General features: G+C 45.7%; 1 protein-coding gene across 1 annotated transcript; it reads right to left on the minus strand.

Moving 5' to 3' along the window:
* Positions 1–12,459: 12,459 nt before the first annotated feature.
* On the minus strand, positions 12,460–13,167 carry LOC122029221. Its single transcript, XM_042588161.1, has 3 exons — positions 13,134–13,167; positions 12,936–13,006; positions 12,460–12,891 (listed from the first exon to the last, which is right to left on the minus strand). The coding sequence occupies exons 1-3, from the start codon at positions 13,165–13,167 to the stop codon at positions 12,460–12,462; spliced, it is 537 nt and encodes a 178-aa protein (XP_042444095.1).
* Between the last annotated feature and the right edge of the window lie 3,562 nt (positions 13,168–16,729).

Here is a 16,729-nt window from a genome sequence, read left to right on the forward strand (position 1 = left end):
CTGCATTTACTGATCTATTAAAATGCCTACTGTAGCATTTTACTGAGCTAAACAATTTATCAAGCGCTTGGTGTGCACTAGAACACACCCTACGTACTGAAAATCTGCATACTACTAAACCAATGTATAAAACACACGAATAGCTACTTATACTGCAGGTGAGGGGTTTCTTACCTCCTGTTCTAAGTTTCTTACAAATCTAAACGCTAGGTTGCCGGTGGAGAAGATCCCTTCGTTGATCTCCTCGCGTCTACGTGCCCTTCTCACGGAGAGGAACGTTCTCATGCTGAAGTCATCGCCGGAAGGTGCTCCTATGGCCCTTGGAATGGAACCCTAGGTTCCTTGGACTTGGGCGCCGAGAGGTGAGGAAGGGAGAGGGGTCGGCGGGTGAGGGTTTGAGGAGAGGAAAAATTACGTTAAAAACAATTCCTCACTTAACCTCCCTATTTATATTAAGTGGTTAATTCACCCAACTTAAATATAAATATAATTGATTCCCTTTTCTTTCAGCACTGCCCTGCTGGGTTCACTTGGTTATTAGAGTTATCTATAAGACTTAGAGTCTTGTAAGTCTCGGGTTCAATTCCCGCTTAGGCTATTTTTCGTTTCTATTTATTTTTGCTACTTCCGCTACTCTAAAAATTCTGTAAAAATATCTTAAAATTTCAGAAAAATCGTAGAATATTTCTAAAATTTATTTGAGAATTTTCGGGCGTTACAATCCCCCATACCTTATAAAAAGTTCGTCCTCGAACTTAGAATAACTCTGGGTACTTCTGTCTCATACTGGCTTCTGTCTCCCAAGTTGCCTCTTCTGCTGTGTGATTTTGCCAAAGCACTTTTACTAATGGTACTTCCTTGTTCCGCAATTTCTTAACTGCTCGGTCTATTATCTGAATAGGCCGACTATCATAGCTGAGGTCTTCGCGGACTTGTACCGACTGGGGCTCAATCACCTGGGTGGCATCTGGGATATGCTTCTTCAGCATAGAGACATGAAATACATTATGGATAGCTGACATCTCCTGGGGTAGCTCTAGCTCATATGCTACCTTGCCAAATCTTCTGGCGATAAGGTATAGTCCCACATATCGGGGACTTAGTTTGCCCTTCTTCCCAAAACGTATTACTCCCTTCATGGGAGCCACTCTAAGGAATACTGTATCCCCAACTGAAAACTCTAGGGGTCTGCGCCGTGTATCAGCATAGCTTTTCTGGCGGTTCTGAGCTGTCTCTATCCTCTGGCGGATCTGCTGTATAGCTACTGTGGTATCTGCTACTAGATCTGTCTGAAGTTCTAGTTCCTTCTGTTCACCACTCTCATACCAGCAGATTGGAGATCTACACCTCCGTCCATAGAGAGCCTCGTAAGGTGTCATACCGATAGTGGCCTGATAACTGTTGTTGTATGCAAATTCTGCTAAACTCAGATATTTGCACTAACTTCCCTTGAAGTCTAGGGCACACGCTCGGAGCATATCTTCGAGTATCTGATTTACTCGCTCCGTCTGACCATCTGTCTGAGGATGGAAAGCTGTACTAAATTTTAACTTAGTCCCCAATGCTGACTGTACACACTCCCAGAAGTGTGATGTGAATCTGTTGTCTCTGTCTGAAATAATGGTCCGTGGGACTCCATGCAGTCTGATAATCTCCTTGAGATACAACTGAGCTAGCTGCTCCATGGAATAGGTTATCCTGATAGCTAAGAAGTGGGCTGATTTAGTCAACCTGTCGACTATTACCCAGATGACATCAAAACAATTCATGGTTCTAGGTAATCCCACTATGAAATCCATGGAAATATCCTCCCACTTCCATTCTGGGATCTGAATGAGCTGCAGGACTCCTCCTGGTCTCTGGTGTTCTGCCTTGACCCTCTGGCAGGTCAGACAGGTACTGACATAGCTAGCGATGTTTCTTTTCATCCCCGGCCACCAAAAATATTTCTTCAGGTCTTGGTACATTTTGGTGGAACCAGGATGCATTGCATAAGGAGTCCTGTGAGCCTCGTCTAGAATCTTCCTTCGTAGTTCCTCCTGATCCGGAACGCATAGTCTGTCACCAAAATATAATACCCCACTATCTGACACTCTGAACTCTCCACTTTTTGATTCCGCTAACCCTTGCTTGATTTTCTGAATTTCAGGGTCCTACTCCTGAGCTGTCTGGATGTCACCAAGCAAGGTGGATTCTAACGTCATAGTAGAGAGTTGCCCCACTATAAGTTCGAGACTGAAATTTGTGATCTCCCTCTGTAGGGGCGGTGACATGGCTGCTAGAACTAGTAAGGTAGCACTGGACTTCCTGCTAAGTGCATCTGCCACCTTATTGACTTTTCTTGGGTGGTAGAGGATGTCTATGTCGTAGTCTTTGACCAGCTCGAGCCATCTGCGCTGTCGCATATTTAGATCCTTCTGAGTGAAGAAATACTTCAAACTTTGATGATCTGTATACACTCTACACTGGGCTCCATACAAGTAGTGTCTCCAAATTTTGAGGGCGAACACGACTGCTGCAAGCTCAAGATCATGAGTAGGATAGTTCCTCTCATAGTCTTTGAGTTGTCTGGAGGCATAGGCGATCACCTTGCCATTTTGCATCAGTACTACTCCTAGTCCCAACTTAGAGGCATCACTATAGATATCAAAGCTGTCTGTGTTTTCTGGTAGAGCCAGAATGGGAGCACTGGTCAATCTCCTCTTTAGCTCGCTGAAGCTGTTCTCACAGTCCTCTGTCCACTAAAATTTTCTGTTCTTTCTGGTAAGAGCTGTCAGTGGGGAGGCTATTCTGGAGAAGTCCTCTATGAATTTTCTGTAGTAGCCCGCTAGTCCTAGGAAGCTTCTGATCTCACTGGCGTTCTTAGGTCTTTTCCAGTTACTCACAGCCTCTATCTTGCTGGGGTCTACCATAACACCATCCTTGGAGATGATGTGACCCAGAAAGGCTACCTGATCTAGCCAGAATTCACATTTCGTGAACTTGGCGTACAGCTGGTTCTGCTGAAAAGTCTGCAATACTATTTCTAGGTGCGCTGCATGTTCTTCCTGAGTTCTGGAATAGATAAGAATGTCATCGATGAACACGATGACAAACTTATCTAAGTATTCCCTGAATACTCGGTTCATAAGGTCCATGAAAGTAGCTGGAGCATTCGTCACACCAAAGGGCATGACTACGAACTCATAATGTCCGTATCTGGTCCTGAAGACTGTCTTGGGTATATCACCTTCTTTAACTCTAACCTGGTGATATCCTGACCGGAGGTCTATTTTGGAGTACACTGCTGCTCCCTTTAGCTGATCAAACAAGTCATCTATTCTGGAAAGAGGATACCTGTTCTTGATCGTGACTTGGTTCAGTGCTCTGTAATCTATACACAGGCGCATGCTCCCGTCCTTCTTCTTCATGAACAATACAGGCGCTCCCCATGGTGAGTGACTAGGACGTATGAAGCCCTTGTCAAGCAGCTACTGTAGTTGCTCATGAAGTTCCTTCAGTTCGGCTGGAGCCATGCGATAGGGTGCTTTGGAGATGGGATTTGTACCGGGAATGAGTTCTATCTCGAATTCAATCTCCCTGTCTGGTGCTAGGCCTGGTAACTCTTCAGGGAAGACTGCTGGGTAGTCACATACGACTCGGACCTCCTCTATCTTTCGGGCCTTGTCCTGACTGGTACTGACTACGTGTGCTAAGAATCCTATACATCCCGAATCCAGTAGTTTCTGTGCCTTCAGAGCTGAGAGAAACTTCTTGGCCTTTCTCTTTGGTTTTCCGATGAACCCAAACTGCACTCCTGCTTCGGGTTGGAATACAACTCTCTGTTTACGGCACTCTATGGAGGCGTCGTACTTCGTCAGAAAGTCCATTCCCAAGATAACGTCATAGTCGACCATATCTAATATTATCAGATCACCAAAAAGCTCTCTGTCTTCTATGATGATCGGCACTGCTCGGAGCCAGTGCGTGGACGCCATAATCTCTCTCGAAGGTAGCGTCGTCAGAAATTGGCTACTGAGACCTCTGAAGGTATAGCCCACCTTTCGGCGAATGCCTTGGATATATAAGAATGGGTTGCCCCAGTATCGAATAAGACAGTTGCACTTTGCTGTAAAATACTAATCTGACCTGTAACAACTGTTGAGGCATTTGCTACGTCCTCTCTGGTGAGTGAGTAGATCCTCGCATTCGTCGTGGCTGAGGGGGCTTCTAATCTGCCCTGGCTGATGTGTGGACCTTCTAAAGCAGCCTGCATCTGATGCAACTGTGCTGGCTTGACTTCGTACTGAATCGGCTGTGGTGGAGGAAAGCTGGTCTTGTTTGGGCATTGTTTAGCCATATGCCCTTCCTGACCACATTCGAAACATCCTCGAGTGCCCTTGCGACAAACTCTTGGGTGAAATTTTCCACAAGTGGAACACTTGGGATAGCTGGGTTGTTTACTAGCTGGTCCTCCTTTTGGGTAACTCCCTGGTTTGCGTTTGTTGCTGGAGTTCCCTTTCCAGTTAGAACCGTGGGAGCTGTAGCCCTGGTGTTTCTGAGCACCTGAGCCTCCTTGACCTTTGGACTCTGAGAAGGCTTGCTTCTGCTGCTTGATGCTATTTTGGTAATGCTCGGTGGCCTGAGCACTGTTTACTAGTTCTTCTGTGGTTTGCGGCCTACGGACACCGCTGGCCACATTCATTACTATTTCCGGCCTTAACATCTTGAGCATCAACCGGATTCGTTCCCTTTCAGTGCTGACTAGTTCAGGGCATAGACGAGCCAGTCTGTTGAATTTCCTCACAGCCTCCTCAACTGAAAGGTTGCCCTGGCGAAATTCAGTGAACTCGTCGTAGTGGCGGTTTGTGACCCGCATGTGGAAGAACTCCTCGAAGAATTCCCTTTCGAAGTCAGCCCATATCATATGATTCACTGGGCGCTTCACTTTAACTTTCTCCCACCACATACATGCGTCTCCTATCAGGTAGAAAGAGGCGCACTTCACCTTCTCATGTTCTGGCCAGTCCAGAAGCTCCATCGTACTCTCCAGTGTTTTGAACCAGTCTTGAGCATCCCATGGTTCACTGGTGTCTGAGAAATTCTCTGGCTTGACTTTCTGCCACTTGATCAGATAGGCTTCTCTCTGGATCCCTGCTACTGGGGTCACTGGTGCTGCAGGTTGGACTGGTGGAACCTTTGTCACTACTGGAGTTGCTAAGTTAGGCTCTGGAGTGACAGTGGGGGTGTTCTGCTGATTAGCCCTTAAAGTGGCTATTTCCTGTTGTTATTCAGCTAATTGCTGCTGTAACTGAGCCACTATTGCTGTAAGGTCTGGAGGAGGCACTGAACTGCCTGCCTCGTGCTGGGGCTCAGTGGTTGGTGCCCTTCTAGCTGGGCGTCCTCGTGTCATTTCTAGAGACATAGAGGACATACATAACTAATACAATCATAATTACGTAACTATTGTTATCATGTTAAATACTAGCATAAACAAACATGCTTTAGTTATCTCTAAATATGAAACAAGAAACATAAATAAAGTGAGAGATGTTCTTACTTGGAAGCTGCAGGTTCAATGCTAATGTGTGTGTAGAAAGTATGGAACTTTGCTCTGATACCACTCTGTAACGACCCACCTTCTATACTGGCTAGGCTGTAAGGCCGGGGGTCATATTATGCTATGCTAAGCTACATCTTAAGGTGCGGAAAACTGCGTTAATTAAAAATTTTGCTAGCCAATACAATTTCTCCTGCTACTTCCTATTAGATCTGAAATTCATGTTTAAACAAAGGAGCCAATACAACACCTTGAATACTACTCCTATGCTAAAGGAGGTTAATCTAGGTTTCACATATGATCAAGGCCTGAAATAAGGGGTTTCAAACTGTTATCAGGCCTCCCAATCGATCGGTGGATCGATTGGAGTGGTCTGATCGATCCACTGATCGATTCAGCTCGCTACTGAGCACGGGGTAAATTCTGAATCGATTGGCTAATCGATCGAGGCTTGTCAATCGATCTAGTGGTCGATTCCAAAGCTCTCTGTTTGCGAGGCTAATTCCTCGATCGATCCAGTGATCGATTCCAGAGCCTACTGTTCGCGACAATAGCTCCGATCGATCGGCTGATCGATTGAACTTAGTCCAATCGATCGGCTGATCGATTGAACTTAGTCCAATCGATCGGCTGGTCGATCCAGAAGCTTACTGTTCGCGGAAATTAGCTCTCAATCGATCAACCGATCGATTGAGGTCCCTCCAATCGATCGGTCGATCGATTGGAGTTTCTGATTTCGCTGCAGAACTCTGATTTCAGAGCTCGATCATACACAACTCAATATAATAAACCTAAAATGCTTAGAGAACATTGTAATAGGTCTACACTAACATTATGCATGATCTACTACTCATCAATAAGCTAGCTAGTGTCCTAGGCATGGCAGAAGCATGGTTTCACAATTCAGAATTCTTAAACATTCCAAAGGTGCATAAACATTAAAAAGAACAAAGGTTCTAATTCTTTAAATTTGCTAGTTCCCTAGGGTCTTCATTCCAAGTTCCTGCCCACACACATCCTCGTAGCATTGACCTCCAGCCTCCGCTAGTCCATCTTGCCTTTACCTTTATCTGCAGTATAAGGAAAAGAAGTATCTGTAAGCTTGGGAGCTTAGTAAGAAACCATCTACCTCACAAAACATGCATACGATGCGATTCATGCTTTTAAAACAAGCTATTTGAAATATGTGCTGAACATTGCTAAACATGGATTCTAAAACATGGCATAATCTCATATGATACATGGCAATCGTAGCTAAGCATAAAACCATCATGTGGATCCATAAGAACTAAACCGAAATAAAAGCTAAGCTACACTATTGCTAACTGATGCTAAACTACTCTGTATTCACCTAAACTATATTGTGAAGTTTTAAAAAAAAACTATTTATCATAAATAGATGAAAATACATAATCATGCTGCTGATGGGCCCGACAACTGTACTTGCTGTGCGTGCATCTCCAACTAGACCCGGGGTTGCAAGTCCTGAATTTAGTATAGTTACTAGGTTATCTAAACCTAGGGACGACTATGGGAGCCCAACCCAAGGACAACTGAAGTCCAGTACAGTGCCACTGAAAAGTAAAATACTGATTTGTAGCTAATATACCTTATCTTGCTCTTACTAGGTTATCTGAACCTAGAACTAGGTTATCTGAATCTAGAGGCGACTATGAGAGCCCACACATTGGACCGTAGTCCCATATGAGCTGTAGCAAGACTAACTATGCTATTCTAAATGCTTCTACTGCATTTACTGATCTATTAAAATGCCTACTGTAGCATTTTACTGAGCTAAACATTTTATCAAGCACTTGGTGTGCACTAGAACACACCCTACATACTGAAAATCTGCATACTACTAAACCAATGTATAAAACACACGAATAGCTACTTATACTGCAGGTGAGGGGTTTCTTACCTCCTGTTCGAAGTTTCTTACAAATCTAAACGCTAGGTTGCCGGTGGAGAAGATCCCTTCGTTGATCTCCTCGCGTCTACGTGCCCTTCTCGCGGAGAGGAACATTCTCGTGCTGAAGTCGTCGCCGGAAGGTGCTCCTATGTCCCTTGGAACGGAACCCTAGGCTCCTTGGACTTGGGCGCCGAGAGGTGAGGAAGGGAGAGGGGTCGGCGGGTGAGGGTTTGAGGAGAGGAAAAATTGCGTTAAAAATAATTCCTCACTTAACCTCCCTATTTATATTAAGTGGTTAATTCACCCAACTTAAATATAAATATCATTGATTCCCTTTTCTTTCAGCACGACCCTGCTAGGTTCACTTGGTTACTAGAGTTATCTATAAGACTTAGAGTCCTGTAGGTCTCGGGTTCAATTCCCGCTTAGGCTATTTTTCATTTCTATTTATTTTTGCTACTTCCGCTACTCTAAAAATTCTGTAAAAATATCTTAAAATTCCAGAAAAATCGTAGAATATTTCTAAAATTTTTTTGAGAATTTTCGGGCGTTACAAGCACATTCTCTAATTAGTCGTGGGGACATCCTCCGATTTATTCGTCATACGATCTGCCTGTAGACCATTCCTCGTGTTGGTGATGCCATCAACCAAAAGTATATCCAAATACACATCAGCGTTCTCGTCGATCGGTCGAGCGACATAGTCGCTCGGTCGAGTACTCCTTTGTTCGGCTGCTCTTCCCAACGACAACGAGTCTAGATAGTATGTTTACGCTCGACCGAAATAGCGATTCGGTCATCTACACACGCCTTCGCTTGGCTCATCCCATTTCCGATTAGGCGACTCATGCCCGGTTGGTCCTTGATGTAAGGCTTCGCTCAGCTACCATTTAGTTAGCCTGTTGGTCCTCTAGCATTGACCTCCTTGACTTTGATCTCTAAGTTGGCTGCTATCTTCTTCCTTTGACCTACACTTGGAGGGCCCTCTTTATTACCGCATCACAAGTCTTCCCCTCAAGTCTAGTCGAAGGAGGTAGCAAGTCCGACTAACTGGACATGTAGTGCATCGAGTGACATCCTCTGATCGGACATTATCCATGGTCTGGTAACTAGTCAGAGGGTCAACTGGCCATGCCTTTGTTGGGGGTGTGTAGCTGCCGCTCGGGTGATACCTCATAAGTTTGGTGTTGGGTCGGCTATTCGGCTATACCATAATCGAATATATGTGCTGATTGAGATGGTTGACACTAATACTTAGTGAATTTTTCCATTTCTCTAGACTTTCTTGGATGGGTGCCCAACGACAAGGACTGACGTCATCCTAATTTCTAGAAGACCGTACAAATATCTCTAATCATTATGGCCAAGCACGCCACCCATGTCTTTTAATTAAGCCTCATTAATGCCCCACTATAACCTGCCGACATGTGTCCTACTTTCTGCCACCACACGCTTGATGTGATAGGTGAATAACCACTGGTGATATGATAGGCATCTTTTCAAATTCTATGGTCAGATCTTCTCCTAGTTTTCAAAACTCTTGATTGGATGGCTCAGGGCGATTGCTGCGAGGTTTATAAATATTACTTCACATTGTCGTCATCTTCATTTCTTGCGTCTTCATTTCCTACGTTTTCGTCTTCGAGCGGCGTTTGTGACATTTCTTCTCCTCTTCTTCTCTGGCGACCATTCTAAGTAAGCTCCTTCTTCTTTTCCTTCGTCGAATTCGTTCGTTACTTCTTCCTAATTTCCTCGCTTTCGATGGCTAGTTCCTCATAGCCTTCGGTGCCCGTACCTGGACTCTGGTATACTTCCACCGAGTCCAGGTTTGATGGAGATGACATAGAGAGGCTGAAATCCATCTACAACCTTCCATCCGATTATCAACTTACCCTTCCATCCGCTTTCAATCGACCACACAAACCACCAATAAGTTTTTTAGTGTTTCTTTAAGGATTAGTTTTTCTTCGGCCTTTGGTTCCTCGTTCATCCCTTCTTTTTTGCTGTGTGTAAATATTTCCACATTTTCCTTAATCAACTAGTGTCGAACTCCTTTAGGTTGCTGTGCGGGGTAGTAGTTCTCTTCTTCCTACACGACCTTCCCTTGACTCCTTATATCGTTCATTACTTCTACTACCCTAAATTGTCCAAGCCGAGGACCTTCTTGTTCCACGCCCGAGTGGGCTCGATTTTCTTCGACAAAATGCCATCCTCCAATAAACATTGGAGGGAGCATTATTTCTTTGTTCATTTTCCCAAGCGGCCTGACTTCTCGACCAGGTGGCAAATGGAAGTGATGACGACTCCGTCGCTCTAGAGATATAGGAACCGATCGGACTATCCTCAAGATGTGTCTAGTTTAGTTGGTCAGAAGTATCACATCCACAAGCTACTATTAGAGGGCGTCCTGTATGTGTTCGGCCTAAGCCTGATCTAAACACGCTTGTCGTCCAACCTAGGTATGCTCTTTCTTCTCCTTATCTTTGAATCTAACTGATTTTTCCTCCCTTTTTTACAGCCCACATCATGTTGAGGGCATGCATGGCCGGCAAGAGCAAGCTCACGGACGTGGAGATCAATGCAGCGGTCAGGGCCAAGTTGGAGAGCTGTGGCTTGTAGCCAGCCACCCCTTCTGAAGACTCGCTCGGTGAGGCGGGCAAGACTCTTGCACCGTCTAGCGAGGCAGGAGAGAGTCAGATGGTTATTAGTGGAGCAGCGACCGTTATAGTTGAACTTCCTCCTGAACAACCTTCGATGCTGCCGATTGCGGTGGCTTTAGAGTGGGCCACTTCCGGCGAGCCCTTGCAATAGCGCAAGAGGCGCCATGCTGAAGCATCCTCCTGCTCCGCCACATCCACCCTGCAGACCCCTACCCGATCCAGTTCACACCCATCCTAGGAGCAGGGTGAAACATCGACGCTCGTTCTTCCAAAGAAGTGAGCTATAGCGCCCCATACTTCCCTATCCTCCGACCGGACTCCATCATTGTTCGGTCTACTGTCAGGGATTATTTTGCACCTTCGGTCACCTTCATGCCACCACCATCCTCGCCGCCCGCACAAGTATCCATCATCTATCCTTCCCTTATGTCCAAGTCTGCGGGGAGAGTAACCTCTGACCCCTTCGATCTGAGCAGCCAGTGCCAAATAACAACAATCATTCATTTTCCAAATGAAGAATGGCGCAACTCGGACGACGTCGCATCATGAACCCCTGAGCACCAGATTCGGATCTAGGGGTCGCTTGTCAAAATATATATGCTATGGCTCGTGCGGCGATCATCTCTCTAGCGGAGCTCGTAAACAACCATACCTAGATGGCCACTAGGGTAAGTACACTGCCTTTATATTCACGTGTTTTTGCCCGCTCAACCCTTATATTCTCCTTGTTGTTGCAGTATTGGGTTGAGAGTTTGGCCATGTGGCAGAGTCTAGCCTTCCTCAAGCATGAAGTCCAACATATACATGCCTCTAGCGGCCAGTCAGAGGCTTCTTAGGTGTGCTTGGAGTAGCTGACCCTAAGGGGGCCTAACTAAGGATCGATCTGCAGCGAAGCTCCAAGCTGTTGGAGGCAGAGAAGAGAAAGAGTGTTGATCAAGCTTGGCAACTGGCGAGGCTCAATAAACATACCAGCTCTTTTGAGTCGAATATCCATTCGACCAACATCAGGAAACTCTGAGCCATTGAGGACTTGGAGATCAAGAACAAAGAGGCTCGAGTCATGGCTCAGAACCTAAAGGAGATCGAATCCGTACTAAGCGCCGAACAATCTACAGCAAAGGTCCAGCTCGCCACCAAGGATGCTAAGTTAGAGTATCTAAAGGCAGAGTTAGAGGCCTCCTGACCAGCCCTACAAATTTATCAAGAGGTAGAGCCTGATCGATTTGAAGTACTCAAGCAGTGTTATCTCCTCTCGGATGCCTTCAATGATCGTTTTACTGACCGAGCACTACGCCTCTTCAACTTCGAAATTGACGGGACTAATAACCAACTGAAGGATGGCGATTATCTCCCTTACGAGCTGGCAAATAAGGTTATCAACAAGGAGAAGCTGACTGAATCACTCTCCGATGACGTGCTCGACTATCTAGAGTAGCCTTTACCTCCTCGGGTCGCTTTCTATATTTCTCCATATGTAATAAATTTTCTAAGTTAAAATTAATGCATCGTCATTCAGCGTTTCATCTTTCAATTAGACTTTGCAAGTGCCTGTTGGTGACTCACCGTTCAACGTCTCTTCACTTTATTGAATAGCTTTAGGAAGCCACTCGACCTGTTAACTTTACTTTATGGTCTTAGGAAGTCACTCGGCCTTATTCAATATCGACTTAGTTTTAGAGTCGTTACTCGATAGCTATTCATAGTAGACTTGAGTTTATAGACGCCGCTCAGTCGTTGACATGTAGACATAGATTTATAGTTGTCGCTTGACTGTTGGCGAAGACTGGGGTTTATAGTCACTACTCAACTGTTGACGAAGACCGGAGTTTATAGTCATCGCTCGACTTTTGACGAAGACATGGGTTTATAGTCGCCGCTCAACTTTTAATGAAGACATGGGTTTATAGTCGCTACTCGACTGTTGGTGAAGACTAGAGTTTATAGTCTCCGCTTGACTTTTGACAAAGACATGAGTTTATATTCACCGCTCGACTGTTAATGAAGACTAGGATTTATAGTCTCCACTCAACTTGATGAAGACATGAGTTTATAGTCACCGCTTGACTATTGGTGAAGACTAGGGTTTATAGTTACTGCTCAACTTTTAACTTGGCCAAACGACACAAGAGTCTGGAACACTTTAGGATTTTTATTTATTGTCTTCTTGCATCTACAAGAGATACAATACACTTACACAAGTACATTCGGATTTAACCACACACCTCTCACCCGACCCTATATGACTAGAGATGATTCGCGCTCCTAGGCCGCTCAAGCTTTCTCCCATCTTCATCCTGTAGATAGTAGACTCCCGAGCGGAGCTTCTGAATAACTTCAAAAGGTTATCCTCATTGAGCCTCCAATTTGGTGACGTTGCCGACCGACTTTACTCTTTTCCAAACTAAGTCGCTGACCTGGAATAACCTTGGGATCACCATCTGGTTGTAGTTCTGCTTCATGCATTGTGTGTACATCATCAGCCGGATGGAGGTCTTGTCTTTCACTTTGTCCACAAGGTTGAGCTCCATGATCCTTCGCTTAGCGTTTCCATCATCGTAGAACTGCACCCGATCAGACTCTACTTCGACTTCCACTGGAACCACCACCTCACCATTGTACACCAGGTGGAATGGTGTGATGTTGATCACCTCTCTTGGTGTGGTGTGATGAGGCCACAAGACGCTTGGGAGCTCATCGACCCAGCTTCCTCTAGCGTGGTCAAGCCGAGCCCGTAACCCCTTAAGGATCTCCCGGTTGGTGACTTCTGTCTGCCCGTTGCTCTGAGAGTAGGCTACTAAGGTGAAAGCCTATACAATGTTGTAACCCTCACACCACTCCTTGAGTCTCCATCCAGCGAACTACCTCCCATTATCAGAGATAAGCCGACGAGGGATACTGAACCGACATAGGATATTCTATCATATGAATTTGATAACCATGTGTTAGGTTATCTTGGCTATCGGCTCGACCTCTACCCACTATGAGAAGTAGTCTACTGCGACGAGCAGAAATCTTCACTGACCAGTCACCATTGTAAATGGTCCAATAACGTCCATGCCCCATTAGTCGAACGGACAAAACATAATGGATGTCTTCATCTCATTTGTTGATCGGTGTTGGATGTTGTGATATTTTGACATGACAGGCAGGTGGCCACCGTCGGAATGACATCCTCTTGTAGTGTGGGACAAAAATATTCCACCAACAGGATCTTTTGGGCTAGCGATCTGTCGCCCGAGTGACTTCCGTAGGAGCCCTGATGCACTTCTTGAAGGATGTACTTGATGTCCTTCGATCTGACACACTTGAACAACGGCCTTGAGAAAGCTCTTTTAAACAGCTGGTCTCCGATCAGAGTGAATCATCCAGCTCTCTTTTTCAATAGGTGCACTTCTTCTTGATCGACTGGAGTGCTACCCGATCGGAGGAAATCTATTAATGGGGCCCTCCAGTCGCTTGGGAAGTTTATTCCATCCATCTTGTCGATGTGCCACCAATGAGATTTTCTCGATCGACTACTCTATCATGATCAACGACAATGAACTAACTAACTTAGCCAACTCATCCGTGATCTGGTTGTCTGAGCGGGCGAGCTTTCGAATAAGAATTTCTTGTAAGTTTGCCTTCAACTTCTCGAAAGCTTCTATATATAGCCTGAGTCGGGAGCTGCTTGTTTCGAACCTCCCCAATAGCTACTGAGCGGCTAGCTAAGAATCTGACTGGATGATGACCTTTTGCAGCTTTGATATGGCGAGCCGCTTGCAAGACAACTATTAAGGCCTCGTACTCGGCTTGATTGTTCGTAGCCCGATAGTCTGGCTGCACGGATAGTTGGATCCTATCCTCCCGAGGTGAGATCAGTAGAATGATAATCCTACTACCTTGCCGAGTGGATGATCCGTCCACATATATTTTTCAAGTCGTGTCTGGCTCAGTAGTCTGGACCTCAATGACCAAATTTGCTAAGGCCTGGGCCTTGATCGCCATCCTGGGCTAATATTGTATGTCAAACTCACTCAACTCAGTTGTCCATTTGATCAACCGTCCGGATGCCTCTGGGTTAAGAAGGACTCTCCCCAGGGCACTGTTGGCCATCACGGTGATCAGATGTGATAGGAAGTACGGACAGAGTCTTCGAGGTGCAAGTATTAGCGTCATAGGTCAGTTTTTCGAGACAGATGTAGCGAGACTCTGCATCTTTTAATATATGACTCAGAAAATATACAGGTTGATACTCAGAGTTGTTCCGGCGCACCAATGCTGAACTAACTGCATACTTGGTGGATGACAAGTAAATCATTAGAGGCTCGCCAGCGATGGGCTTGGCCAATACAGGCAAGGAGATAAGGTACTCCTTGAGCTCTTCTAGCACCTTATCGCATTTCACGTCCCATTACAACTTAGTCACTCGGCGTAGTATCTTGAAGAATGAGTGACTCTGGTCGGATGACTTGGAGATGAATCTTGATAATGCGGTGATCCGCCCGGACAGCTGTTGAGCCTCCTTCAAGTTACGGGGCGGGGCATGTCCTGTAGCGCCTTCACCTTGCTCAGATTCATCTCAATCCCCGACTCGGTGATGATGTATCCAAGGAAATGACCACTCCTTGCTCCAAACATGCACTTGTTTGGGTTCAGACTTATCCAGTATGCCCTCCAAGTATTGCAAGTTTCTTCGATATCTGCACAAAGGTCAGTAGCTTGGGGAGATTTTATTAATATGTTATCGATATATACCTCCATGTTGAGGTCGATCTGGCATCAGAACACCTTGTTCATCAGTCTCTAGTAGGTAGTGCTGACATTATTTAATTTGAACGGCATGACATTGTAACAATAAGTTCCGTCAGCGGTGATGAAGCTAACCTTTTCTTGATCCTCCCGCCATGGGGTGGGGTTGTCATTGGCTGCAACTCGCTCTAGTCAATTTGTAGCTGGTCGAACGCCTTCTTGAATATAATATTCACCGAGCTTCCTGTATCGACAAAGGTCCGATGAATATTATAATTAGCTATTACCTATTGGATGATCAGGGCATCGTCGTGAGGGATCTCCACTCCCTCTAGGTCTCGAGAGCCGAAACTGATCTCAGGCCCCTCGATTTTTTCCATGTTGTATCCGGCAACATGTATTTCTAGGCGCCGGGCATGCGACTTCCTCGCCCAATTTAAGTCACCGCTAGTTGGCTCACCTGCGATCATTCCAATCTCTCCCCGAGCGGTGTTGTTTCAGTTCTCCTCCTCCCGAGCTGAGGTCCTCCTCCGCTCAACAAAAGCTCGGGTAGGACTTGTGTTGTTTCTCCTTCGAGGCTGATGATGATGTCGCTCAGATGCCACTTGATCACCATCTCATCACTCCACTGATCGACGACTCTTATGTCGATCGTGTGATGGTGATTAATGGCAATATCCTCGAGGAACCGATCGGCTTGCAATTGGCCTCAGATCGTAGCAGTCGCGCATGTTGTGCGTTGCCGATTGATTGAACGAGCAAAACATTGGTGTATATGCCTTCGCCTTCACCGCCTTTGGGTGACTGGCTACCACATGTTGTACGACCTACGTTTTGGGCTCCTGGTGTTGCTGTGCACCTCCTGCTCGAGGCCCCTTGGGTGATTGATGGCTACTAGATGGTCATCGTTCAGGCGCTCCTATGGGTCGACCAGCGCCTCCTTTCTTCTTGCTTCTTGGACCTCTTCCACATTTATGTACTCTGTGGCCCTCCTGAGCAGGTGGTCGAAGTCCTTCGGCGGCCTCCGGATGAGTGAGCGGAAGAACTCTCCTTCGGCGAGCCCCTGGGCGATGCGTTCACCAATATTTTCAAGGAGACCGATGGAATATCCATGGCCACCTGGTTGAAGTGCTTGATATATGCCCTCAGTGTCTCCTTTTGCCCTTGTTTCAAGGAAAATAGGTTGATGCTCGTCTTCTGGTAGTGGGGGTTGCTGGCGAAGTGGTGTAAGAACGTCGCTCGGAAGTCTTTGAAGCTATGAATCAAACCAATCGACATTCGTCTGAACCAGCACTGAGCTGACCAGAAAAGTGTAGTGAGGAAGACCCGACACTTCACCCCTTCGGTGTACTAATGAAGCGTGGCCGCATTATCAAACTAGGATAGGTGGTCATCAGGATAGGTGGTCATCAGGATCGGTCATTCTGTTATACTCAGCGATCGTCAATGGGGTGTAGTGCTTTGACAAAGGGTCGTCCAAGATTCCCTAAGAAAATTGTTGATTGATCCGTTCGGGTGAATCATAATTCCTTGGTATTGTAGAACCATTGGGCCGGCTAGAAGGGGGGGTTGAATAGCCTGTAAAATAAATAACAAAGACCCTTCTCGAACTTTCAACAGAACACTTGCATAAAGTAAATTAGCAGTAAATAAAAAGCAGAAAGAAGAGGCTCACAACTTGACTTGGTTACAACCAAGGAGATTGTTAATCCAAGGAATGAACGTGCACTAAAATATCTCCTTCAGGCGGAGAAGCCTCTTACAGCAGTGAAAGCACAAAAAACAGAAACTAAACTAGAACAGAATCGCACAAGTGTTTGGAATGTAAATCTCTGAGTTTATTTGAAGCTTCTGGACCAAGGCTATATTTATAGCCTTGGTCGGGGC

The sequence above is a fragment of the Zingiber officinale genome, chromosome 10B (assembly GCF_018446385.1).
Source record: "Zingiber officinale cultivar Zhangliang chromosome 10B, Zo_v1.1, whole genome shotgun sequence".
Lineage (NCBI taxonomy): Eukaryota > Viridiplantae > Streptophyta > Magnoliopsida > Zingiberales > Zingiberaceae > Zingiber > Zingiber officinale.

Excerpts from the sequence above, each read along its gene's own strand:
- LOC122029221 (XM_042588161.1), bottom strand. The coding sequence starts at position 13,167 with ATGGACGTTATTGGACCATTTACAATGGTGACTG. Across the intron at positions 13,007-13,133 it reads ACCATTTACAATGGTGACTG|TATCCCTCGTCGGCTTATCT; the intron begins GTCAGTGAAGAT and ends ATGTCGGTTCAG. Across the intron at positions 12,892-12,935 it reads ACTCAAGGAGTGGTGTGAGG|AGCAACGGGCAGACAGAAGT; the intron begins GTTACAACATTG and ends GCCTACTCTCAG.